Source organism: Salmo salar, chromosome 29 (assembly GCF_965601325.2).
Source record: "Salmo salar chromosome 29, fSalSal1, whole genome shotgun sequence".
NCBI classification, from domain to species: domain Eukaryota; kingdom Metazoa; phylum Chordata; class Actinopteri; order Salmoniformes; family Salmonidae; genus Salmo; species Salmo salar.
Genome location: NC_138319.1, coordinates 20722607 through 20749691, shown reverse-complemented (window position 1 = coordinate 20749691; position 27085 = coordinate 20722607). Strand labels below are relative to the sequence as shown.

Here is a 27085-nt window from a genome sequence, read left to right as displayed (position 1 = left end):
AGCCTGCCAAGAGGCCACGCAGCAGCAGTGCTACCCAGGCCCCCTGTTCCGCTCGGGGAAGAGAACTGGAGAGCACATGCACACGAACATCGACACACAGATAGATGCACAGACACACACAGTGCTAACTGCAGTCTAATGGCACAGAGAGGAGAAGGAATAGACAGGTCGGGATGATCTGATCTCACAAGGGTGCGAGTAAAGTTAAATGAACGAAGAAGGACAGAGCTCTCCTAAGAGTAAAGGCTGAGTTAGACAAGGACATCAAAACAGTAGGAAAAAACAAGTGTCCTTTTGTGGTTGTATCCATCTGTCTCCCATCCCTCTTGTATTGTTAAAGTAGCTTGATTCATTAAAGTCCATGACGAATCAGGCAAGGGTGTCCTCATGAATTAGTCTAAGAAACATTATTCTTCAGAAACATTACTAAACCAAGCAGAGTACCTCAATGCAGGTAAAACTATTCCCCATGTCAATAAGATAATGCTATTAATCAAGGTGCTGTTTGTAACCGAGGCAAATGGAGTTAGGATTTTTAGGCCAGATCTCAACTTATGGGTGATTCACGATATGTCTTCATTTAAAACAAAATGTTTTCTAAATACGCTTTGTTGTACAATTAAAAAGGTCAAATATACTACATTTCAAACAGCAATAATCTCATGAATTCAGGGCTGGTGAAATTACACCTGCCTTCCACAACCATAAGACCCACTCATCATTTGATGATCAAACTAGCTCGTCCTGCTTTTTGTTGTTGTAGTAATTACTGATCTGGCTTTGAAGTCTATCAAAACGCCCTTATTGTTACACATCTAAACAGAACCGTGCATAATGAACACTCACTAAAACTAACCCGCTTCTTGTAGCTGGCGTTAAGAGAAAATTAACCATCTCTCAAGCACACGCCTACGTGCTAGTGAGTAGCCAGACAATATTTATATTTAAAGTCTAGCCAACTTGGATCTATTTGCTAGCTAACAGGGTTGAACAGGTGAACTGTTATGAACACACCCTTCTGTTCGTCTCCAACCGTTTGAACACATTCTAGCCTGTCCACTCTGTTCAGATGTTGAAATCAAGTGGGCCTGCCTTATTTCTCAGAATGAGAACGAGTTGCCAATTCCTTATATAAATTGTTTTTATGCTCGTTACACATTTATAAAACACAGACTAGACAGTTAGTATTACAGTCTGGGGTGGAAAATGCATGCAACACAAACCGAGCATTCATTTTCCCAGAATCAAATGTTCGTTGATACTTCCGTTTTGATAGGGGCTGCTCGGCACGCAGTTTGAGGAGTTGAAACATAAAAAGGGAATAGGTGGAAAGGTTAACTTCTCCTCTATTACAGTAATGACTCTGTTGGACCAAACCTCAAACGCAAATAGCGAGTTGAAACGGCTTTTGGTCAGAGAGAAAGACGTGATCTTTCATCTTTGTTGCAGTGAGTGGCAGGGGCTTGGTGTGTGTGTGTGTGTGTGTGTGTGTGTGTGTGTGTGTGTGTGTGTGTGTGTGTGTGTGTGTGTGTGTGTAAAATGGGAAGGTGCAGAGTCACAGCAGAAGGAGCGAAGGAGTGTGTTCAAACGGTTGGAGACGAACAGAAGGGTGTGTTCCTAAGAGTTCACCTGTTCTACCCTGTTAGCTAGCGAATAGATCCAAGTTGGCTAGACTTTAAATATAAAGATTGTCTGGCTACTCACTAGCACGTAGGCGTGTGTTTGAGAGATGGTTGATGAGACCTGGGTTCATTTTCTATAATGCATTCTAAAAGAAGTTGGTCAGACGAGACAACATTAAAACAACATTAAAACAAGCGGACATAAACGGTCATAAAACGAAAAACGAAAGAAAAAGAAAAACGTCATTCTGGCGATTCAGGCAAATGGAATATTGTGAAAAAAACATACATTTGAATTAATCAAATGAATTCCATATCAATCGCCCATCCTTAAAATGGATGGTTCAGACGTTTGTCTATGAATAATATATTATACTGTATATTAAGAAAGGCTAAAAAAGCCCTGTTAAAGTGTACCAGTTTCGGCCACCAGCGGGCTTCTGAAGCAGAGTGTCATGTCTAATGTAAGTTGTAACATGGCAAAAACACACAGCATCGAAAGGTTACTATGGTAAAATGGTGTTAACGGAGCTCCACTCTTTCGCCGCTGTCAAGAAAAACAGAGTTCAGGGGAGTGAATTAACATTTCATGATATCATTTGAACGGGAAATAAAAAGTTACAATCAACAAACAGCAAAAAGCAACATTCACAGAATCAACAAGGGGTTAATTGGAGGTTAACCGATGAAGAAAGAGCCAAGTTGTGGAAGAGTTTATTAGCACAAGGTGCAGACAGATGGACAAACTAAGACGGACGGACAGTCTGTAAAAAGAGCGCTGTACACAGATGCGCAGTGGAGGAGGGTGAGGCTCGGTATCAACAACACGAAGAGTAGTCAAAGTCAAGGGGACGACTTTCTGAGAACAGCAAAGCCATAGGGGAAAAAAAGAGGTCGGTAAGCCTCGTAAAGATGTTTAAGTCATCCTTAACTTTCACTTGATTTACTTTAAACTGAAATGAAATGAAACAAACGACAGATGAATGAGAAAGCGTGCGAACTTGCACGCCGAGTGGCGTGTGTTAAAAGGTAGTGTGTTAGAGAGAAAATAACGGGACTTTCAGAAACAGCCCAGACTTTTAGGACAGAGACAACCTGACGTCAGAGCTAGAAGCAGCGTGGGTTTGGTGTTAGGAGAACACGCTGGTAGAGCTATCCCAGGTGCTTACGGGAGGAGAGCGGCTGGCAGTGGTACGTGGGTCAAATCAAAGTTTATGTGTGTGTGTGTGTGTGTGTGTGTGTGTGTGTGTGTGTGGAGATGAACTTGTCCACTGAAGCGTAATAAAACATCCCCAAGTAAGTGAGTGACACAAGGAAGAGAGAGCGAGCGAGAAGAAACTTTGTGGAAGGGTGAGTATGTAAACTACACGTGAATAAATACGAAGTGAGGGCGCATGTGCGTTGTAGAGTAATCATGGCGTGCCCATGTGTGTGCAGTATATTACAGTTACTAGTTGTATGCATCACTTCCTGGAACAATATGTGCAAAAGCCCAAGGGGCCATATGGGATATGAGAAGAGGACAGGGTGACAGACAGGCGTGTTTGTGACCAGCCATATCCTCATGACCAGCCATATTAACAGTACTCTCACTTGAAGTTGTAGCATCCTATAACACTCATCTAGGGCCCTAGAAAATGTGTGATGCGGAGAACGCGGACGGAATCACGGAATCCGGACGTTAAAGCGGAATTCAACAATATTCTAGAATGTCTTGGACTTAATAGGGAATCGACTAAATGTGCTGAAAATGAATTCATTTGCTCAAGTTCATCATCATGACACAAACAGAATGCATCAGGGATTCGTATATTTCCTGCAACTTTCTGAGGAGGCATCGAGAACGTCCCGTCTCTGGATGAGCGGTGCGCCTTAGCGATGACGCTAATGAAAACCTTCTGGTAGATGGAAAGACTCCCAACACCCTTCTCGTTGAAATGTTAACTACAAAGTAGACTGTGCTTGCCTGGCAGAATGATATCATGATTATTCGCATCATTCAAGTGTTTTTGTTTTGACAGCTAAACAACAGCCTGTTGCTAGTTGCACACTAGAATTAAAAGGGTCATTACACCCAGAAATGTAGATTTTGAAATTTGCCCAGACCTCAAAAGTGGTCTCCTGATGTGGTTTAAACATTGTTGTTAAAACATGGACTTAAAAAATCCAATTCAGTTGTTTTTCTATTAAAAAAGTGTGATTTTGAAATCGAAAACCTGAAGAAAAAAAAACTGGGGAAAATGGAAACCTGGGAAAAGAAAATGGAGAAAAATGAAATGTTGTTAAAAATGGAATCAGGCAACAATAGTTTTTTTATAGGACCATACCCATACTCTGGTTTGAGTGTAGGGAATTTCAAAGCATCTGTGTGTGTTAGTGTATGTGTTTGCGTGTGTGTTTGCGTGTGCGTGCGTGTGTGTGTGTGTGTATATTCTGTCTGAATGTTCCTTGTGTGTATGAGTCTGTACCTGCATAGCTACTGTATGCTTGATCATCTGTGTAGGCTTATTTTTGCTCATTTAGTCCTCTAGGTTCAGAGTAGGAGAGAGAGTGGACTTATGCTGGCGGCAGTGGAGCACCCTAACCCCCATATTCTGATGGAAGGTTGGCGAGAGTCAGGAGAGGGTCCACAATGTTTCCTACAGAGGTCTCCACGCTGACGGGCATTGCGGTGGTGGTGGTGGTGGTGTGGTTGTTATAGGGGGAGGGGGTACTGAGGTGGGAGAGGAGAGGTGCAGAGAAGCAGAAGCACAGGTGACACTCAGGCGGTGGCTTGTTCTAGTCCTCTGAAGCTTGGGTTGGGGAAGGACAAGAGAGAGGAGAGTTGAGGGAAGAGAGGAAGAAAAAGAGGATGAGAGGAGAGAGAGAGACACTCAGAGAGATGAATGGTAGATAGGAGGTAGAGAGAGATGGAGAGATGATCCATGAGAAAGGGAAGGAGGGTATAAGAGTATGAATAGGAGTGGGGGGACATGGTGGGTGAGAGGGGCGATAGGGAAGAGAACAAGAGTGCTGGTTAGTAAAGCGATCACAGCAAAACCAGTTCTGCCAACTACAACACCTGCCTACCCCAAGCATTTCCCCATGCAGTAGCATACATACATGCATCGCAGCCAGTGGCATCATGCAGCACAAACACACGCACACACACTCATTGTCATGGCTCCCAAACTGTGCTTCCCGTCTCTGCATTCACCTTACGTCTCAATTCTCTGACCTAGTTAGTACTTATACCTCCTGCCTCTACTCTACTCTACTCTACTCCCCAAAAGGTTACCTTTGATAATGATAAATGGAATCAATGTACCCAGAAAAGGCCAGGTGCTACGCGCAAGTAGTCTACCACAATTTCATTACCAATAGGTGGCTATTATACATATAAAAAAACATATCTTAATCTCTTACTATCAATGGGTAGACATTATTTAATATAAACACATCTTCTATTTGCGCAACCTCACTATGAGATAGCTGATGACATCTTCTTGTATCCTACAGTGGATTTGAGGCAAATCAAGAGTCAGACAGGATTAAGTGAATACAGGCTACAAGTCTGGACTGGAGCCTGGTCTGGAAGTCCAGGATGTTCCCTGAGAACACCCCTGTCCCACAGCATATCCCCGCCACACACACACATACTGCCCCCGCACACTCACTTTGTAACCGCAGTGACGCTGACCGAGGCATGCAAACAGATGGAGGGACAGAGACAGACAGACGGACAGAGGTCATGCCAACCCAGACGACGGCCCGCAGTCCTGCTCCCCAGTAACACCCTCCCATCGACCCCGGTCAGATGGGCAAAACAGGCGGGCCCTATGACATGCTGGGCTCAGCCACACTGCCAACGGGCACAAGCTCTCTAGTCTTATTCAAGTCAACCTGGGCTGAAGGGAGAGAGAGTTGTACTGTACTTGGGTGGTAAATATGAGTGTTGGTGTAATAGAGCATTGGGTGCATCAGACTAACTATTTCATCCATGCAATTTCAACCTCATCAAGGTCATGCACAGTATTTCAAGAAAGGGTCATGTGGTGGATTGGAATTGTCAGAATGGCAAAGGAATTAGACTGAGCAAACGGAAGCAAAGAAAGAAAAGGAGTGTACAAAACACAGACACACACACACACACACACACACACACACACACAAAGTGGAATTCCCCTTACAGTCTGCTGAAATGTATTGAAATATATACTGACGTCCTACGGCACACGTTTGTCTGTTAGTGGGTAATTAAAAGGGCCGTTCAATAGGAGATGGCATAAAGGCAGAGCAGAGTTCATTTCCCCCCTCCAGTGCTGCAGTTAGTTAATTACCTCAGAGGCAATAATGAAGCTTCCATCAGATAGGCAGAACACTCTGATAAAGACCGCTCAGCTAGTCACAGAACACTCTGATAAAGACCACTCAGCTAGTCACAGAACACTCTGATAAAGACTGCTCAGCTAGTCACAGAACACTCTGATAAAGACCGCTCAGCTAGTCACAGAACACTCTGATAAAGACCGCTCAGCTAGTCACAGAACACTCTGATAAAGACCGCTCAGCTAGTCACAGAACACTCTGATAAAGACTGCTCAGCTAGTCACAGAACACTCTGATAAAGACTTCTCAGCTAGTCACAGAACACTCTGATAAAGACCACTCAGCTAGTCACAGAACACTCTGATAAAGACCGCTCAGCTAGTCACAGAACACTCTGATAAAGACCACTCAGCTAGTCACAGAACACTCTGATAAAGACCGCTCAGCTAGTCACAGAACACTCTGATAAAGACCACTCAGCTAGTCACAGAACGCTCTGATAAAGACTGCTCAGCTAGTCACAGAACGCTCTGATAAAGACTGCTCAGCTAGTCACAGAACACTCTGATAAAGACCGCTCAGCTAGTCACAGAACACTCTGATAAAGACTGCTCAGCTAGATAAAGACCGCTCAGCTAGTCACAGAACACCTCATTTCAGATGGAAGGACGAGAGTAGACAGCACTTCAGCGCTTGAGAAACTGAAGTGATCCACAGCAGCACTTGAGAGTGTTCACAGAACATTAGTGTTCACAGAACATGAGTGTTCACAGAAACACCTTCTTTCTGGTCCCTTCCAAGGTTCTTATGCACAATTCAGGTGATTCTGTAACTTCTATAGAGTTCCTGTGAACAGTAGTAATGGCTATTCAGCCTCTCGGATACAGGTGAGAGAGAAGAAAAGGTAAAGATGAACCTTTCTATAAATAGAGAGGAAGTGAAAGACAGAATAACGGCCTTGTACTTTTATAGTGTGTGACACGATGCCGTTGAACCTCAAAAAGGTCCAACCAATATATAACTCACCTTACACATCCTGGACTACCAATATATAACTAACCTTACACATCCTGGACTACCAATATATAACTAACCTTACACATCCTGGACTACCAATATATAACTAACCTTACACATCCTGGACTACCAATATATAACTAACCTTACACATCCTGGACTACCAATATATAACTAACCTTACACATCCTGGACTACCAATATATAACTAACCTTACACATCCTGGACTACCAATATATAACTAACCTTACACATCCTGGACTACCAATATATAACTAACCTTACACATCCTGGACTACCAATATATAACTAACCTTACACATCCTGGACTACCAATATATAACTAACCTTACACATCCTGCCCTGAAAGTCCTTGGTTGACTATACAAGTAAGAATGGAGCCAACCCAACCACACACAGTCAAAACACTCAAAAAGAGAAATAACTCAAGCAAATGACGAGGACACGGGAAGCAGGAAGTAAAGGACGAGAAACAGGCGTGACGGACGAAGGTGCATGAGAATGATCAGGTGGTACGTTCAGAGTGGCTGGGGACAGAGTGGAACATTCTGGGAATCAACTCTTACCAGGTTTTTGTGCCCCTTGGGCGTCCTGCTCGCCATTCTCCAACACAGAGTCGGCATCTGCTCACACACACACACACACACACACACATTAGACCGACTACCTATTAATTTTCTGATTGGACACACACACACACACACACACACACACACACACACACACACACACACACACACACACACACACACACACACACACACACACACACACACACACACACACACACACACACACACACACACACCAAGGTGTGTTGCTGCGTCAGCTGGAACCAACACTTCATTTCTGTCTAAGGTATTTCTGAAGTTGGCCATCATGGAAAACTTCCCACACACAGTCTGCAACTCTGGACAGACTGTCTGGACAGACTGTCTGGACAAGAGACGTGGCCTACAGCTGAGTCACAGTCTGTTGGACCCAGACACAAACACTCCACTAAAATCAGGCCGCAGCCGCTGGAGTGACACACCATCCGACCCAAAATGGCAGGCCTTGTCCAGCTCTGTCTGGCTTCATCAGTCTCTTATCTCGAGCTGCTTACATAAGGTCATGTAACGTCACACACACACGCTTCTTCTCACTTTTAGGATTATAGTTGTCCTACACCGTTGGGCCTAGTTACGTGCCTAATTATGGCAGCCCTTCCCAGAAACCACGGGGGTCTGAATTAAAGTGAGATTAGACGTTGGCAGCTATCCGCACATTCAATAGCGTGGATTAACTGTGGTATTGGTTGGGTGTAGATGGTGAAGCCCATTCGCTAAGGACTAATCCTGGCGTTCATTTCATTAGAACATGCATGATCTGCTCATACGGCATGTGAAACTCTAAGACGCCTGGCTGCACGCGCTCCAGTACGGTCAGCGATTGTTCGTTTAACCTTCATTCATCCGGGTTTGTCTCATTGAGATCAAATAGGGTTTTCAAGAGACACCTCATCCAACCAAGACAACAGCAGCGGGGAAAAATGTTTCAGACAAATATCAGACATAACAATTTACAGACTTGGACACACCATAATCAAATTATAGACAGACACACACATACAGCACAATTACAGAAACATACATGGGTAATAGATATAAACCCATGTTACTGTGTGGCGTGGGCGTAATGTCAAAGAAGATTTGTAGAGCTCTCTTTATTTCTTTCTTTCTCTCTCTCATCTCTCCCAGGAAGGAAGAATAGATGGAAGGAAGTCATTGATGGAGATGGGAACAATGAAAGCCAAGCACATTACCCTGAGAGAAGAGTGCGAGTCTTTCACGTCACCCTGCATTACCCTGAGAGAAGAGTGTGAGTCTTTCACGTCACCCTGCATCACCCTGAGAGAAGAGTGTGAGTCTTTCACGTCACCCTGCATCACCCTGAGAGAACTGTGAGTCTTTCACGTCACCCTGAAAGAAGTGTGTGAGTCTTTCACATCACCCTGCATTACCTTGAGAGAAGAGTGTGAGTCTTTCACGTCACCCTGAGAGAAGTGTGAGTCTTTCACATCACCCTGAAAGAAGGGTGTGAGTCTTACACATCACCCTCAGAGAAGAGTGTGAGTATTTCACATCACCCTGAAAGAAGAGTGAGAGTATTTCACATCACCCTGAGAGAAAGTGAGTCTTACGCATCACCCTGAGAGAAGAGTGTGAGTCTTACACATCACCCTGAGAGAAGAGTGTGAGTCTTACACATCACCCTGAAAGAAGAGTGAGTCTTACACATCACCCTGAGAAGAGTGTGTGTCTTACACATCACCCTGCATTACCCTGAGAGAAGAGTGAGTCTTACACATCACCCTGCATCACCCTGAGAGAAGAGTGAGTCTTACACATCACCCTGAGAGAAGAGTGTGAGTCTTACACATCACCCTGCATTACCCTGAGAGAAGAGTGAGTCTTTCACATCACCCTGAGAGAAGAGTGTGAGTCTTACACATCACCCTGAAAGAAGAGTGTGAGTCTTACACATCACCCTGCATTACCCTGAGTAAAAAGTGAGTCTTTCACATCACCCTGAAAGAAGAGTGTGAGTCTTACACATCGCCCTGAGAGAAGAGTGTGAGTCTTACACATCACCCTGAGAGAAGAGTGTGAGTCTTACACATCGCCCTGAAAGAAGAGTGTGAGTCTTACACATCACCCTGCATTACCCTGAGAGAAGAGTGAGTCTTACACATCACCCTGCATCACCCTGAGAGAAGAGTGAGTCTTACACATCACCCTGAGAGAAGAGTGTGAGTCTTACACATCACCCTGCATTACCCTGAGAGAAGAGTGAGTCTTTCACATCACCCTGAGAGAAGAGTGTGAGTCTTACACATCACCCTGAAAGAAGAGTGTGAGTCTTACACATCACCCTGCATTACCCTGAGTAAAAAGTGAGTCTTTCACATCACCCTGAAAGAAGAGTGTGAGTCTTACACATCGCCCTGAGAGAAGAGTGTGAGTCTTACACATCACCCTGAGAGAAGAGTGTGAGTCTTACACATCGCCCTGAAAGAAGAGTGTGAGTCTTACACATCACCCTGCATTACCCTGAGTGAAAAGTGAGTCTTTCACATCACCCTGAAAGAAGAGTGTGAGTCTTACACATCGCCCTGAGAGAAGAGTGTGAGTCTTACACATCGCCCTGAGAGAAGAGTGTGAGTCTTACACATCACCCTGAGAGAAGAGTGTGAGTCTTACACATCACCCTGAGAGAAGAGTGAGTCTTACACATCACCCTGAGAGAAGAGTGTGAGTCTTACACATCACCCTGCATTACCTTGAGAGAAGAGTGTGAGTCTTTCACGTCACCCTGAGAGAAGTGTGAGTCTTTCACATCACCCTGAAAGAAGGGTGTGAGTCTTACACATCGCCCTGAGAGAAGAGTGTGAGTCTTACACATCACCCTGAGAGAAGAGTGTGAGTCTTACACATCACCCTGCATTACCCTGAGTGAAAAGTGAGTCTTTCACATCACCCTGAAAGAAGAGTGTGAGTCTTACACATCGCCCTGAGAGAAGAGTGTGAGTCTTACACATCACCCTGCATTACCTTGAGAGAAGAGTGTGAGTCTTTCACGTCACCCTGAGAGAAGTGTGAGTCTTTCACATCACCCTGAAAGAAGGGTGTGAGTCTTACACATCACCCTGAGAGAAGAGTGTGAGTATTTCACATCACCCTGAAAGAAGAGTGAGAGTATTTCACATCACCCTGAGAGAAAGTGAGTCTTACACATCACCCTGAGAGAAGAGTGTGAGTCTTACACATCACCCTGAGAGAAGAGTGTGAGTCTTACACATCACCCTGAAAGAAGAGTGAGTCTTACACATCACCCTGACAAGAGTGTGTGTCTTACACATCACCCTGCATTACCCTGAGAGAAGAATGAGTCTTACACATCACCCTGCATCACCCTGAGAGAAGAGTGAGTCTTACACATCACCCTGAAAGAAGAGTGTGAGTCTTACACATCACCCTGAGAGAAGAGTGAGTCTTACACATCACCCTGAGAGAAGAGTGTGAGTCTTACATATCACCATGAAAGAAGAGTGTGAGTCTTACACATCACCCTGCATTACCCTGAGTAAAAAGTGAGTCTTTCACATCACCCTGAAAGAAGAGTGTGAGTCTTACACATCGCCCTGAGAGAAGAGTGTGAGTCTTACACATCACCCTGAGAGAACAGTGTGAGTCTTACACATCACCCTGAAAGAAGAGTGTGAGTCTTACACATCACCCTGCATTACCCTGAGTGAAAAGTGAGTCTTTCACATCACCCTGAAAGAAGAGTGTGAGTCTTACACATCGCCCTGAGAGAAGAGTGTGAGTCTTACACATCGCCCTGAGAGAAGAGTGTGAGTCTTACACATCACCCTGAGAGAAGAGTGTGAGTCTTACACATCGCCCTGAGAGAAGAGTGTGAGTCTTACACATCGCCCTGAGAGAAGAGTGTGAGTCTTACACATCACCCTGAGAGAAGAGTGTGAGTCTTACACATCGCCCTGAGAGAAGAGTGTGAGTCTTACACATCACCCTGCATTACCCTGAGTGAAAAGTGAGTCTTTCACATCACCCTGAAAGAAGAGTGTGAGTCTTACACATCGCCCTGAGAGAAGAGTGTGAGTCTTACACATCGCCCTGAGAGAAGAGTGTGAGTCTTACACATCACCCTGAGAGAAGAGTGTGAGTCTTACACATCGCCCTGAGAGAAGAGTGTGAGTCTTACACATCGTCCTGAGAGAAGAGTGTGAGTCTTACACATCACCCTGAGAGAAGAGTGTGAGTCTTACACATCACCCTGAGAGAAGAGTGTGAGTCTTACACATCGCCCTGAGAGAAGAGTGTGAGTCTTACACATCACCCTGCATTACCCTGAGAGAAGAGTGAATCTTACACATCCCTCTGAGAGACGAGTGTGAGTCTTACACATCACCCTGAAAGAAGAGTGTGAGTCTTTCACATCACCCTGAGAGAAGAGTGAGTCTTACACATCACCCTGAGAGAAGAGTGTGAGTCTTTCACATCACCCTGAAAGAAGTGTGTGAGTCTTTCACATCACCCTGCATTACCTTGAGAGAAGAGTGTGAGTCTTTCACGTCACCCTGAGAGAAGTGTGAGTCTTTCACATCACCCTGAAAGAAGGGTGTGAGTCTTTCACATCACCCTGAGAGAAGAGTGAGTCTTACACATCACTCTGAGAGAAGAGTGTGAGTCTTACACATCACCCTGAAAGAAGAGTGTGAGTCTTACACATCACCCTGAAAGAAGAGTGTGAGTCTTACACATCACCCTGCATTACCCTGAGAGAAGAGTGTGAGTATTACACATCCCCCTGCATTACCCTGAGAGAAGAGTGAGTCTTACACATCACCCTGCATTACCCAGAGAGAGTCTTACACATCACCCTGCATTACCCAGAGAGAGTCTTACACATCACCCTGCATTACCCAGAGAGAGTCTTGCACATCACCCTGCATTACCCAGAGAGAGTCTTACACATCACCCTGCATTACCCAGAGAGAGTCTTACACATCACCCTGCATTACCCAGAGAGTCTTACACATCACCCTGCATTACCCAGTCTTACACATCACCCTGCATTGCTCAGTCTTACACATCACCCTGCATTGCTCAGTCTTACACATCACCCTGCATTACCCAGAGAGTCTTACACATCCCTTCACCATGACCTGTCACGCCTCCTTCACTAAGCACTGCCCTCTGGTTAGGATGGATGTACAGTGATAAGCCCAGCGGTGCATCAGTCTGAGGTTATCCACTGTAGGTTAATACGCTTACATATAGTTGGGTAGCATGGCAGGTGTTCATTCATATTCCCATTGTCATCGATCAATCAATCAACCAACCCCTTTTGCTCACCTTCACTTGTCCTATGATTGTGTTAGTTACTTAGCTCAATGACCTCCCTCCTTCCCCTCATCCCCCTAACCCTGTCCCTTCCAGTCAGCTCACCTGCCCTATTTCCGTCATTGTCCAGCAGGGGGATGTAGTCCGTCTTGCCCACAGTCTCTCCCACCTGGTCGTCAAAGGCCTCGGCCTCCAGCTGGGCCACAAAGTCCCTCTCCACCAGGTCCTCCGGGCCAGCCTGGGGCACACTGTCCATCAGAGCATCGCTCAGGCTCAGGTCCAGCTCTGCCATGGTTCTGAGGGGGGAGACAGAGACAAGCAGGGGTGTAAGGTTAGATCCAGAATTCAAATGGGATCCAGGAAGGACAGTTTAGGATGGATGAAAAATTTGCCAAATGCCAAAATATATACCGCAGGAGAAACATGCACAAACACGGATATATATATAGATATATATATACACACAGATTTTATATATATATATATACACACATACAGATTACACATACAGTTTGAGGTAATAAAATAGTTACAATATAATTTCTTCCATCAGTGTTACATTTTAACTGTACCAACAAGTCATGTTTGATACTTAGCAGATTCATCATTCATGAATTTTCCCAACCAGAATCACAGACAGAGCCAGCAAGCAGGCCTCCTGAGGTTCCAGCTGTCTCTCTATCTAACCTGCATGTAATGTAATGCCCTTCTGGGCCACAAGGCCTCTGCTAGGCCCACACAAACCCAATAATCTGGGACATCCACGGATGTTCCCAATGAGAGAACAGCACACTCCAGGCTGCTGTAGCACTAGGGCAAGTACACAGGCAGACAGACACTCAGGGGAAAGGCCGGCTGCTGGTCAGGCCAGAGAGAAAGACACAGCTCTAGGGGTCATCTGACCACGGAAGCTGCGAGAATCTGCCGAGTCATATGGTGTCATCTTTCACCGACGTCAAAGGGAGGGGTAATGACAGTTTATAATCCTGATCAGTGGTCCCCTATCCCTCTCTAACACCCTCTCTCTCTCTCTCTCTCTCGCGCTCTCTTTCTCCATTTTCATTTCCCCACAGGCTAAGCCTTACCATTCCCTCAGTCATTCCTCCTCTCTGTTCCTCTCCTATAATCTCTCCTCCATTCTTCCCTTTTTACTCCGACCCCTCCTCCCTCTGCCTTCCTCAATCAGGGAGATTAGGATAGCATGTGCCAATGGTGTATCAGAGAGAGGGATTAGGGTTAGGGCAGAACAGAGCAGCACACGCTCCAGCAAAATCCCCCTCCCTCCCAGCCATAACACACATCCTGGGCAGTGAGGGCACCTAACCTGGCCTGCACCACTCTCCATCTCTCTTCATCCCTCTCTTTTAAATCCTTCTCTACTCTCTGCATCTTTCCTTCTCTGCACACTTTGCTTCTCTGTCCACTTTGTGGACGTACATAAATAAAGAGTTTAAGTGACCAGCCAGTGCACTTGTACAGTGTGAAGTGACAGAGCTCATTGTAGAGCTACTATCTGTATGGTGCGGCCCTCTCACTCTCTCTGTCTCTCTCTCCTTTCACAGAGCTGTCTGTGTGTATATACAGCATAACACGTCAGGAGCTCCACCTACTGGACAGTCTGGGAGGTGACAATGCCTATAGGCTTCTGTGAATGCTTTGTTTCGACTGGTGCCTCCCTTAAAAGCGGCAATAGTACTGTTTGTCCATCCTGAGATGCTGTAGCCAGTATACACATCCTCAAAATAGTCCAAATTAATTTAAGAAATCTGTCATTCATTTTTTACGTTTTTGCTGAGGAGATCTTAGTCGTGCAATTTTAAATCTAACTAAATTGTTTGGGGCAGTATTTCTCAAGTTAAATAATGTGCATGAAAACGAGTCATCTATCGTTGAATGACAACAAACATTTCATTGATGAATCCTTATTGTTGACCAATGACCGAAGGGGCTTAGACTTCGGCTCCAAACTTTGGCTTGCCTCCCGAAGAAAACATTTGTGCACGAACAGCCATAAAAAAACCTTGTCGAAGACCGAAACGGAAAAAAGAATACTCACAATTCCATCATAATATATGAAAACTGTTTCGGATGGGAAGCATGCAGACCCCTTAACACATTATAGGTAGAACCTTTTCAGTGACATCTCATTTGATAGCCCAGTCAATGGTATAATGTCGAGTCAATGGCAGATTGCTATAGTATAGAGGCGCAGAACTGGTTTTACAGTGTCTGACTTTACAGTGTCTGGTTTTACATATGGGCAATTCCACGGTAACGGAATTACGCTTAGACTCAGATTTTTCACTGTAAAATGTATGCCAAACAAAAGCCATTGATTTCAAAGTTTAACAAACCATACAACTCTATGCACAAGGACTACTTTTAACAGTGCAGACGCAAAGTTTGGTAACATAATGATGGCATCAACAGCACAAACCGTCATTCTGTTACCAAACTTTGAGTGTGCACACTTCTTCAAGTATATGTATTTTTGTCAAATTCTCAGTGTAAATTGTTAAAAGTAGTCCTTGTGGGGGCCTCCCGAGTGGCGCAGCGGTCTAAGGCATTGCATTGTTGCGGCGTCACTACAGCCTGGGTTTCGATCCGGCCGTGACCAGGAGTCCCATAGGGCGGCGCACAATTGGCCCAGCGTCGTCCGGGTTAGGGGAGGGTTTGGCTGCAGGGGCTTTACTTGGTTCATCGTGCTCTAGCGACTCGTTGTGGCGGGCCGGGCGCCTGCAGGCTGACACCGGTCATCAGTTGAACGGTGTTTCGTCCGACACATTGGTGCAGCTGGCTTCCGGTTTAAGCGAGCGGGTGTTAAGAAGCGTGTTTTTGCGGGGCGTGTTTTGGCGGGTCATGTTTCGGAGGACACATGACTCGACCTTCGCCTATCCCGAGCCTGTTGGGGAGTTGCAGCGATGAAAAAAGATTATAATCACGAAATTGGGGAGAAAAAGGTGGTACATTTTCATATATATATATTTTTAAGTAGTAGTCCTTGTGCTTAGACTTGTATGGTTTATTCAACTTTGAAATCAATGGATTTTGTTTGGCATACATTTTAAAGTGACCCAATCTGAGTGTCAGTGTAATACCGATACTGTGGAATTGCCCATATGTGTTGTACTGTATGAAGTGAAAACTATATTTCCCTATGGGGCTATGAAGACCGACTCAAACTTGAACATTCACAATAAAGAGTGTAAGACTCAAACAGTCTACATGGGAGTTTCCTGTAAGCAGCAGTAGTATACAGGCAATTCCACGGCAACAGAGTGATGCCGACACTCCAATTTTTCACTTTAAAATGTAAGCCAAACAAAAACCAATGATTGTATAGTAAAAAAACAACATACAACTACGTACAAGGACGACTTTTACCAATTTCCACTGAACATTTTACCTGAAGAACAGTGCAGATGCAAAGTTAGATCTTTTTTATTTAACCTGGCAAGTCAGGTAAGAACAAATTATTATTTACAATAACTGATGTTGAAATTGATTTGGCTAAATTGCTAGAGCTCTAAGAAAACAACCCAAAGGTTGTTGCTGCATTTTTGGCTCAGATTCTACCATTAACCTCTTGAATACAATTTGGTGTGGCCACTCGGAAACCATTTTGTTTCAACAAAGGAAGGAAACCAAAGGAAAGCCAGGCTTTCTATTGTGCGGTCTGACCAACAAACGGCCCACGGGACGTCTAGTACCCTGGCTGATGTGGCAGTGAGTGTGTGTGTGTGTGTGTGTGTGTGTGTGTGTGTGTGTGTGTGTGCGTGCGTGCGTGCGTGCGTGCGTGCGTCCGCTGGATGACATAAGGCCATAGAGAAGGTTAATCCTCTCTATTCTGCTGCAACAGATCATTATTGTAGCTGACAGCACACGTAGGTGAATCAAAGGTCTTTTTAATTGCATATTTAAACTGTCGCTGCATGTCTAATAAATCACTGTGTGTGTTTATTTCATGAAAATAACTCAAAATATATTTTTGGTATAATTTATTTTCCTGAGCCTCCTTTTGCCATTGAAATGCTCAGTCTGATCGTGTGGGTGTGTTGATATAAAATGTAAATATATTTACATACACAGCACTGATTGATCGGATAGGATCGTATAGAACCCACATGTCAAACTCCGGACCTTGAAGCAAGTTCCACTCCTTTTTTTATTCTTTCCCTCTAATCAGGGTCTGATTTAGACCTGGGACACCAGGTGGGTGAAATGAATGATCAGGTAGAACAGAAAACCAGCAGGCTCCAGAACCGCGTAGGGTAAGAGTTGAATACCCCTGGTCTAGACTCTAGAGAGACACCCGGCTCACCCCTTCAAAGTAGGAAGATATATTTAAGCAATAAGGCCCGAGGAGGTGTGGTATTCGTCCAATATACCACGGCAAAGGGACGTTCTTACGCACAACGCAACGCGGAGTGCCTGGATACAACCCTTAGCCGTGGTATATTGGCCATATACCGCAAACCCCCGAGGTGCCTTATTGCTATTATAAACTGGTTAGTAATTTAGACCAGTAGAAAGAAAAAAAATTGGGTCATGCCCATGGTATATGGTCTGATATTCCACGGCTTTCAGTCAATCAGCATTCAGGGCTCGATCCACCCGGTTAATAAATGCAAATAAAAGATGACTTGTCATTGGTCAGAATAATCAGATCAGATTGTGGTGTCATGCTGTGGGCCAAAAACTCCATCCCACCTGAACAGGCTGAAATTCCAGGCGTTTTTTTTCCTAAAAGCTCTTACACTAAATGGGCATAATCACAATTTCAAAATGATATTTCGAGCTCATAGTATGGGAAAATTACATTTGACTGCACTGCCCCTTTAAGAGCATTTCAAAATGGCCACCTGTCACAAAAGCAGCCACAATAACAGACAATGCGCCAAACCTGACGTAATGCCCATCGTAATCTATGGACGTGGTAGGTCAGCACATTTGCGGGTTCTTTAAGTGGCACTCGTACATGTTGACATGACAGACATGGTAGATACTGCAAGTGCACTATTTAGCGTGTGTTGCAGCCTAAGTGGTGTGTGGGTTTTCCTATCAGCTTACTGCAGTCACCCTGGGCACTGTGCCAATCCAGGGACCAGACCTACAAGGGATGCAAGGGTCACCCACAACTACAGTATGAAAGTGAGGGTTAGTATCGAATTAGATTAGTGCTGCGGTCTTCTCCTTGCCTGTCCTCTGAAAAATCCCTTCAAACAAATGTAGAGTTTTTCCCAAACACTGTAGATACAGTACAGTACTTCTGGACACGGACATCCTTGGACCCGAATGAGGGACTGGAAGGACCCAGACAACTATGGTCATTGGTCAATGTTTGCCCGGCTGCAACAACAGTGTTTTCCTTAGGGGAAAAGTGGCACATGAACTGGGCTGTCCTAAATTGCAACGTCCGCGGCCCTTGTGGCGCCAAAACAACTGTCGGGCAGTTCGATACCATTTATTTTCCGTGGAAGGCTTGCCATTTGGGCTGCGGTCACAACCGACAACCAGAGGTTGAGGTCACACAGTCTGTCCAATGAGGTCATTGGCTTCTCAGATACTTCCTGGGGCGTGTCTGTGTGGGAGGAAATGAGGTCACGTCGGTGATCTCGTTATGCTGTGACCTCTCATGTAGGCCACACCCTTTCCTGTTCATCTAGGACATCCGGGGTTAGGACTGTTACTATGTCAACTGGTTTTACAGAAAAGTAGTTCCAAAAGCATTATGAGTTGTGTTGTGTAGGTTTGGGAAAGTTATTTTTGTCCTAAAAAAGTAGTAAGTCAATGTTTCCAGTCAGGACCCTGAAGGAATTAGCCACAACACACTGATCAGTTCCAAACCGCCAATTGGGGGAAAAAAATGTATATAACTTTTAACAGAACCTTTAATTACTTTCTACAAATCTTTAAATAAATCCCCAAGACTCCAGAAAAGCCATCATGTTCTTTACTGAGCAGATAGAAAACAGCTATGAGGAATTCTGACCTCGGATGTCACATTCTAGGAGAGGTGATGACACTGTTCTGGTTTAGCAGGCCTTCTTATGGCATGTAGCATATCTCTGAGTGGATGTGTGTGTGAGACTCAATGAATGTGTATGTTTGTGTGCAGTGACTCGCTAAAAACAGCCCTCGCTCACCTCCCAGTTTAACTTCAACAGGACTGGCCTCTGAAAGGCCCCAGCCAACCGTGTGGATGTATGTATGTATGTATGTATGTATGTATGTATGTATGTATGTATGTATGTATGTATGTATGTATGTATGTATGTATGTATGTATGTATGTATGTATGTATGTATGTATGTGTTTGTGTCTTTGTGTGTGTATGTGTGTTTATGTCTGTCTGTGTATGTGTGTGTGTGTGTGTATATATATGTGTGTGTGTGTGTGTCTGTTTCTGTGTGTGTATATGTGTGTCTGCGTCTGTATATGTGTGTGTGTGTGTGCATGTATGTATGTCTGTGTGTGTGTATATATGTGTGTGTGTGTGTGTGTGTGTGTGTGTGTGTGTGTGTGTGTGTGTGTGTGTGTGTGTGTGTGTGTGTGTGTGTGTGTGTGTCTGTTTCTGTGTGTGTGTGTGTGTGTGTGTGTGTGTGTGTGTGTGTGTGTGTGCCTGAGGCCCTGTATAGCGCACAGCTTCCCATTTTCTGCACCACCACTTCTGTTTTTGTTTGTACTGATCTGCACAGACAGCTGACACAGCCTTTTTCTTCATGTTGTTTATCAAAGGCCTGTTCACACATAACATGATGGCTGAAATTACAAGCAGGTGGTTCCCTGTGACAGTTCCATGGTGCCGGGCCCACCGCTAAACTCATTAAAAGTGGATAATGTCTTTACACTTGGATTTTGTAGTCTACCGGATGCCACCATGCATACTTTTTCGTACAGGTCCCCAATGGGAATCAAACCCACAACCCTGGCATTGCAAGCACCATGCTCTACCAACTGAGCAACACAGGACTAGAGACAGCAGGACCTTACTTCAAAGGATGGACTCCTTTTATCTGGTGACCATGAACTGCAGCTCTCCCACAACCCACTCAACAGCTCAGTCAGAGGAGGAGAAGACTGTGCCTTGTAGCTCAGTATGTAATCTGTTCAGTATGTAATCTGTTCACTATGTAACCTGTTCACTATGTAACCTGTTCACTATGTAACCTGTTCACTATGTAACCTGTTCACTATGTAACCTGTTCACTATGTAACCTGTGTTCACTATGTAACCTGTTCACTATGTAACCTGTTCACTATGTAACCTGTTCACTATGTAACCTGTTCGATATGTAACCTGTTCGGTATGTAACCTGTTCGGTATGTAACATGTTCACTATGTAACATGTTCAATATGTAACCTGTTCAGTATGTAACCTGTTCACTAAGTAACCTGTTCACTATGTAACCTGTTCACTATGTAACCTGTTCACTATGTAACCTGTTCACTATGTAACCTGTTCAATATGTAACCTGTTCAATATGTAACCTGTTCAATATGTAACCTGTTCAATATGTAACCTGTTCAATATGTAACCTGTTCACTATGTAACCTGTTCACTATGTAACCTGTTCACTATGTAACCTGTTCAGTATGTAACCTGTTCACTATGTAACCTGTTCACTATGTAACCTGTTCACTATGTAACCTGTTCACTATGTAACCTGTTCACTATGTAACCTGTTCAATATGTAACCTGTTCAATATGTAACCTGTTCACTATGTAACCTGTTCAATATGTAACCTGTTCACTATGTAACCTGTTCACTATGTAACCTGTTCACTATGTAACCTGTTCACTATGTAACCTGTTCACTATGTAACCTGTTCACTATGTAACCTGTTCACTATGTAACCTGTTCACTATGTAACCTGTTCACTATGTAACCTGTTCAGTATGTAACCTGTTCAGTATGTAATCTGTTCACTATGTAACCTGTTCAGTATGTAACCTGTTCACTATGTAACCTGTTCACTATGTAACCTGTTCACTATGTAACCTGTTCAGTATGTAACCTGTTCAGTATGTAATCTGTTCAGTATGTAATCTGTTCAGTATGTAACCTGTTCACTATGTAACCTGTTCACTATGTAACCTGTTCACTATGTAACCTGTTCACTATGTAACCTGTTCACTATGTAACCTGTTCACTATATAACCTGTTCACTATGTAACCTGTTCACTATGTAACCTGTTCACTATGTAACCTGTTCACTATGTAACCTGTTCAGTATGTAACCTGTTCAGTATGTAACCTGTTCACTATGTAACCTGTTCAGTATGTAACCTGTTCACTATGTAACCTGTTCACTATGTAACCTGTTCACTATGTAACCTGTTCACTATGTAACCTGTTCAGTATGTAACCTGTTCACTATGTAACCTGTTCAGTATGTAACCTGTTCAGTATGTAACCTGTTCAGTATGTAACCTGTTCAGTATGTTTCAAGACACACTACAATCAATATACTGCAAGTATACGGCCAAGACAGGTTTTAAATTCTTACAAACTCTTTGGGGTGCTTTGAAAATAATGGGACGGACCAACATCAACCTGTCCAACGCTTATGGCCGCAACAATATTTTTCTTATCCGTTTTTTATTTCTAGTGCTGATTTCAAAAGGAAGTGCCCATCCGATAATTCCAACCCAAAATAACAGCAGTATGCAGCAGCGAAAGCTGAAACAAAATACGTCTCAAATGAAAATGTGCTGTAGAGTCCCGCTGGTTGTGTGATTGACTGTGGGCCAGTTGATGATGACAACAGGCCAAGTGTCCAGCTGTGATGTTCATCTAAGTGAGATGGTTTCTTCAACATTCCTCCTGGTCTGATTCACTACCAGCCCAGCCCACACAATCAACAGCACTGTACTGTGCACCACAGTGTCTAACATTACCCCTGACTCTGGACTCATCTATATATTCTAGATCAGGGATGGGCAACTTTGATGGGGGTGGGGGCCGCAATGGCCGCAGTGCTATACCCACACATGCAATTTTTTTGCGAGCAAAACATTTTAGCGGCCCCCCTCTTGACCGCGGAGAGAAAAAGTTTGCTGAAATTCAACACATTTTTCCATGGGGCAGAGAGAACATTTTTCAGTTTTAAAGCTAATTTCATGCAATTCTGCACATTTTGCCATTGGGTGGAGAGAAATGTTTGTTTTTTTAATATGATATCTGAGCGAGAGTGACTAAGTAAATCAATGGGGCCCCCCCGGTTGGTAATTCAACCATGATTATTACAAGTTTAGATAGCTAGCTAGACTAACTTACCAATCTAAAACTGGCAGTGACTGACATAACAAGAGAAAAACTGCTGATGCACAACCGCACAACCAAATTTCAAAATTACACCTTTATGTATTCTACTATTCTAACTCTCAACAGTAAGTTGAGACCCCGACTGGCGGGCTGCCAGTTGCCCATCCCTGTTCTAGATAGTTCACCTCAGGGAAAGTTCATACCTCCAAAGCATATCTTTGCATAGCCAGGTATCACAGATGTATTTGGCCTCTAGCAACTCAAAAGAGGGAAAGTTAATTTTATTGCAATCTGTTAGGCCTGTATTGATGTACTTCAACTTGACAAACAGAAGTGCAGGACATGGCAACAAGCATGACACTAGAGTAGACATAACCGTAATATAACATTAGCTACAATAAGATAGTAAAGCTGGCTAGCTAGCTAGCTAACGTTAACTAGGCTAATTGAGACTAGCTACATAACGTGAACTGTGGACTTTCTCCCCTTCTGAATCCTACAGGAGATAACAACAACTCCATTCAGATTAGTAAGTAGCAGCGTGTCAGAAGCGCTTCAACCTCATCAAATATAAGACCAGAACATTGTCCGAGTCGACAGGAGAGGTGATTTCACAACAGCTAACTGCTCTTTTACGTCTCATCATTGAGCAGCCCAAGGCGGAGTCATTGCTATGTTATACTCACACAGGCAGACCAGCAGAAGAACGCATGCAGCGCGGAGGGAGGGGGAGGACAGACAGAGACGAGCAGCTAATGAATACTAACAATTGAAGTTATTTCTGATTTTGGGTTTGGACAGGGCAGAAGCAATCAGGCCTGGGTGAATTTGCCAGAAGTAATCAGTCCTGGGTAGGGCCTGAACGTCGGGCATGGGTAGGGCGCGGGCTGAAAATTCATGCCCGTGCAGGGCTCTTGTTCTTTGTGCTAGGGTGGTTTATGTAAGAGTGTGGTAGCGTGGATAGGTATGTGTTCAGTCAAGCTTTGCCAAAGAGACCTGCAGGGAGTTAATGTTTGATAAAGGTTAATGAGTGAGAAAGAGAGAGGGGGAGGGGGGGTGAGAGAAAGACCCTGAAGACCACAGCTCTGACATTGTGAGACGAGTTCCTCTCAGGAATGCAGGAGGTGGCAGACCTGCCTCACACAGGAACCCCAGGGAGGTGTGTGTGTGTGTGTGTGTGTGTGTGTGTGTGTGTGTGTGTGTGTGTGTGTGTGTGTGTGTGAGCACTGCTAATGGGTCTCAGGTGGGTAACAGTTGCGGCACTGTGAATTACACCCGTGAATTGTATTTCTGTGCCAGTGAGGTATAGTGTGTGTGTGGCTGCCTTTAATGATCCGGAGGTGGGGCTGTGGGGCAGCATTGTAAACCTCAGATCAGAGGCTCAGGCCCTGCCTCCCTGATGTGTGTGTCACCCTTATCCGAGGCAGACACAGTGTGATTGACAGGGCTGACTCCATGGGCCAAGCCCGCTCCCCCTGCTCAGTACACAAGGCTAACCACCTTTTCAGTCAAGACTGTAGGGGCTGTATTTTAACATACCAAACACAATAGTACATTTAAGCGCTGGCAGTAGCGCTATAGGTCCGAGGGTGTGTCAGGAATATTTTTGTTATTTTCACAGCCGTTATTATGAGTGCAATAGCTGGCGGTGGCGCGAAAGGGCTGGGTTTGACGAATGAACACTGTTCAATCAAGGTGTTCCAAGGCTTATACTGCATGTGTTTGTCTCAAGTTCTGTAGGTTATTGACGGTCTTTGCTTTGTCATCAAGTCCAATTCGGCTGGGGGACGGAATATTGTCGTCCTAGTCCATTGTGGATTGATACTACAGTTTACTAAATAGCATAGCCTACAGTAACGAGTGACAGCAACAGTACACAATATATATATAATAACATCCAGTGTTTGCTCAGTATGTTTGGAGTGTTGACAGTCAATATTGTTGTAATTGGCTTTAACTAATATAGGCCTTTACGCATTGCAATTCTCTTCAAATAAAAAATACTAGGCTCCCGTAAATTGCATTGTATGTGTAAGGCACGTTCTCAATAAGCAAGATATAGCCAGGCCTACTGTTGATATGGCGTTATACTGAAACATTTTTGTTTGGGGGAGCGAGTCTTTGGTAACCGGACAAAGGCGCTCTTTGGAAATGGGGATGGATACAAGCCGAATGGAGTACGCACTGCAGGTAGGCTTATGTTAATTGTGAAAAACGCAAAAGAACGTTGGCAATAATATGTCAAAGACTCCAGCCACCCTAGTCATAGACTGTTCACTCTGCTACCACACGGCAAGCGGTACCGGAGCGCCAAGTCTAGGTCCAAGAGGCTTCTAAACAGCTTCTACACCCAAGCCATAAGACTCCTGAACATCTAATCAAATGGCTACCCAGACTATTTGCATTGCCCCCCCCCCCCCCCCTCTACGCTGCTGCTACTCTCTGTTGTTTTCATCTATGCATAGTCACTTTAATAACTCTACCTACATGTACATATTACCTCAACTAACCGGTGCCCCCGCACATTGACTCTGTACCGGTACCCCCCTATATATAGTCTCACTATTGTTATTTTACTGCTGCTCTCAAATTACTTGTTTTCTATATATATATATTTTTTTTGTATATATTTTTTTTTACTGCATTGTTGGTTAGGGGCTCGTAAGTAAGCATTTTACTGTAAGGTCTACACCTGTTGTATTCGGCGCATGTGACTAATAAAATTTGATTTGATTTACTGTGTCATAGCATCAAGGACAGCTACTTCGATGCAGACAAGAAACAGGGTTTACATGAAATGTTCCATACACAGTTGGATAAGATGGAAACGGACACAGTGACAGTGCGCACCGAGGAAGAGAGGCCACAGACAGACAGAGCTGAAACTTTACTGCTTGACATGCATGATGAAATCCTGGTTGAGAATGAAACAACTGAACAAATTAACAACAAAACAGCACAGCAAGTAAGTGAAAGAAATAGATTTTGATTATGTTTTACTGGTAATGGGGACATACGTAAATGCCAACAAAATAACTTTTTGGTCAGTGTGGTGTGTCTGTGTGTGTGTGTGTGTGTGTGTGTGTGTGTGTGTAACCTTTATTTAACTAGGCAAGTCAGTTAAGAACAAATTCTTATTTACAATGATGGCCTACCCCGGCCAAACCCGGACGACGCTGGGCCAATTGTGTGCCGCCCTATGGGACTCCCATTTATGGCCGGATGTGATACAGCCTGGATTCGAACCAGGGACTGTAGTAATGCCTCTTGTACTGTGGCCATGTGTGTGCGTTAACTATTTAACTGTACTAGAATGCTAAAAAGGCCGCTAAAATGTTTAATATCGGTTATCGGTATCAGTATTGTTTTTTGGGGGGGCAAGGAAAATAACGGATATCGATGTCGGCCAAAAATATCATATTGGTGCATCACTAACCTCTATGCATTATGTATCTGTAGAGTTCTAAACATTGTATCCCTTTGAATAATCCCCAGGTCAGCAAGCTACAGAAACCCCAGCATGCTTTGTCCTGCTCTCTGGTGTAGGGTTAGCCTCATGAGGGCTCGGTCCTAGCAGGCAGGAAGGCCCAGTTCAAAACAAAGCCTGTGGATCATACACTGTGGAGAGCACCGGCAGTGGCATAGCACTCACTCAGTCACCGTGTGGTTTCTGTGATCACCCGTTTCAAACAGTTCGGTTCCTCTGTTCAACTTGGACCTGGTCTTCACATTGACTACTGCTGCTCAGAATGTTGCAGACAAAGAAAGATGGTTCGTCACTGTCACACACAAACGCATGTGTGCAAATGGACAAACACACACACAAACACATCCATTCACGCACCCACCCACATGTCAAAATGTAATTTTCACAGAGGTGCCATTCCTCTCCTGGTACGGGGAAAACAACATGTCAGGATGGCAAGTCACATGGACCAAAATATCTGGTTGCGTGCTGCAACACAACCATCACTCAATCAGGGATGAGTGCTGTATGTTCCACATACGAATAATATGTCAGAAACATATTAATAACGCAATGGTGTCATCCTCTAAGGCTTTATGAGCAGGAGGGAAATCAATTAGCACCGTTTGCTCTTTCCTGCTGTGTGGTGTGTGTGTGTGTGTGTGTGTGTGTGTGTGTGTGTGTGTGTGTGTGTGTGTGTGTGTGTGTGTGTGTGTGTGTGTTTGCTCTCCCAATGTCTGAGTAAATCGATGGTAAAAAGAAAAGCAGAGCCCTTGGGAGGGAAGGGGGGGCCCTCACAAGGGCCTCCCAATAAACTGCTGTCAGCCATCCAACTGCTGCGTAAGGAGAGAGGGATGAAAGGAGGAGGGGAGGAGAGAGAGATGGGGCTTATCCTCTGAGCCGACATTGCAGCGGCACACTGATTACTGAGACAGGTCATCTGTGCTCAGAGAGAGAGTGTGTGTGTGTGTGTGTGTGTGTGTGTGTGTGTGTGTGTGTGTGTGTGTGTGTGTAAGCAAATCTGTAAATGCAACAGCAGATGTTCTTGTATGAGTGTGCATGTGTGCCACAGAGATAGTATTTGCACAAATGTGTGTGTGTGTGTGTGTGTTCCTTTTGTGCATTTGTCCTTGCCTGTGGAGGAGTGGCAGCACCCATCCAGTCATCTCCATATTAAAGTGTTTCCCCTGAAGAGCCTGTGTACGTCTTTGATCTGTAGACCTCTTCACCGAGACCCAGTGTGATTAATGCTAATATGGTGCTTGTTGCTCCAGTTTGGTTTGCTGTCCCCTCCAGACACAGAGGCTCTTCATACTTAATAGACTTTATGCAAAAATACTCTCGACTACACGTATACTGTAATGTATACCAGGTAGCGCAGGACAGTTGCCTCCCTCTAAGCAGGGCCGTGTAAACAGAAATGTGTTGTTGAGCCAACACTCTTACAGTAAACATTTTAATAGCATGGCAA

At 44.4% G+C, this 27085-nt stretch overlaps 1 protein-coding gene across 8 annotated transcripts in view; it reads right to left on the bottom strand.

The window, feature by feature from the left end:
• LOC106590274 (uncharacterized) overlaps positions 1-27085 on the bottom strand; it is a 124182-nt gene that overhangs the window by 83501 nt on the left and 13596 nt on the right. For 7 of the 8 annotated variants that reach the window (XM_014181093.3, XM_014181095.3, XM_014181101.3 and 4 more), the window contains exons 2-3: positions 12984-13174; positions 7536-7592 (exon numbers count right to left, since the gene is read on the bottom strand). In XM_014181093.3, coding sequence (XP_014036568.2) covers positions 7536-7592; positions 12984-13170 — 244 coding nt within the window. In that variant the 5' untranslated portion in view covers positions 13171-13174. The remainder of the gene's footprint in view (positions 1-7535; positions 7593-12983; positions 13175-27085) is intronic. The other variant, XM_014181099.3, reaches the window with a different exon arrangement.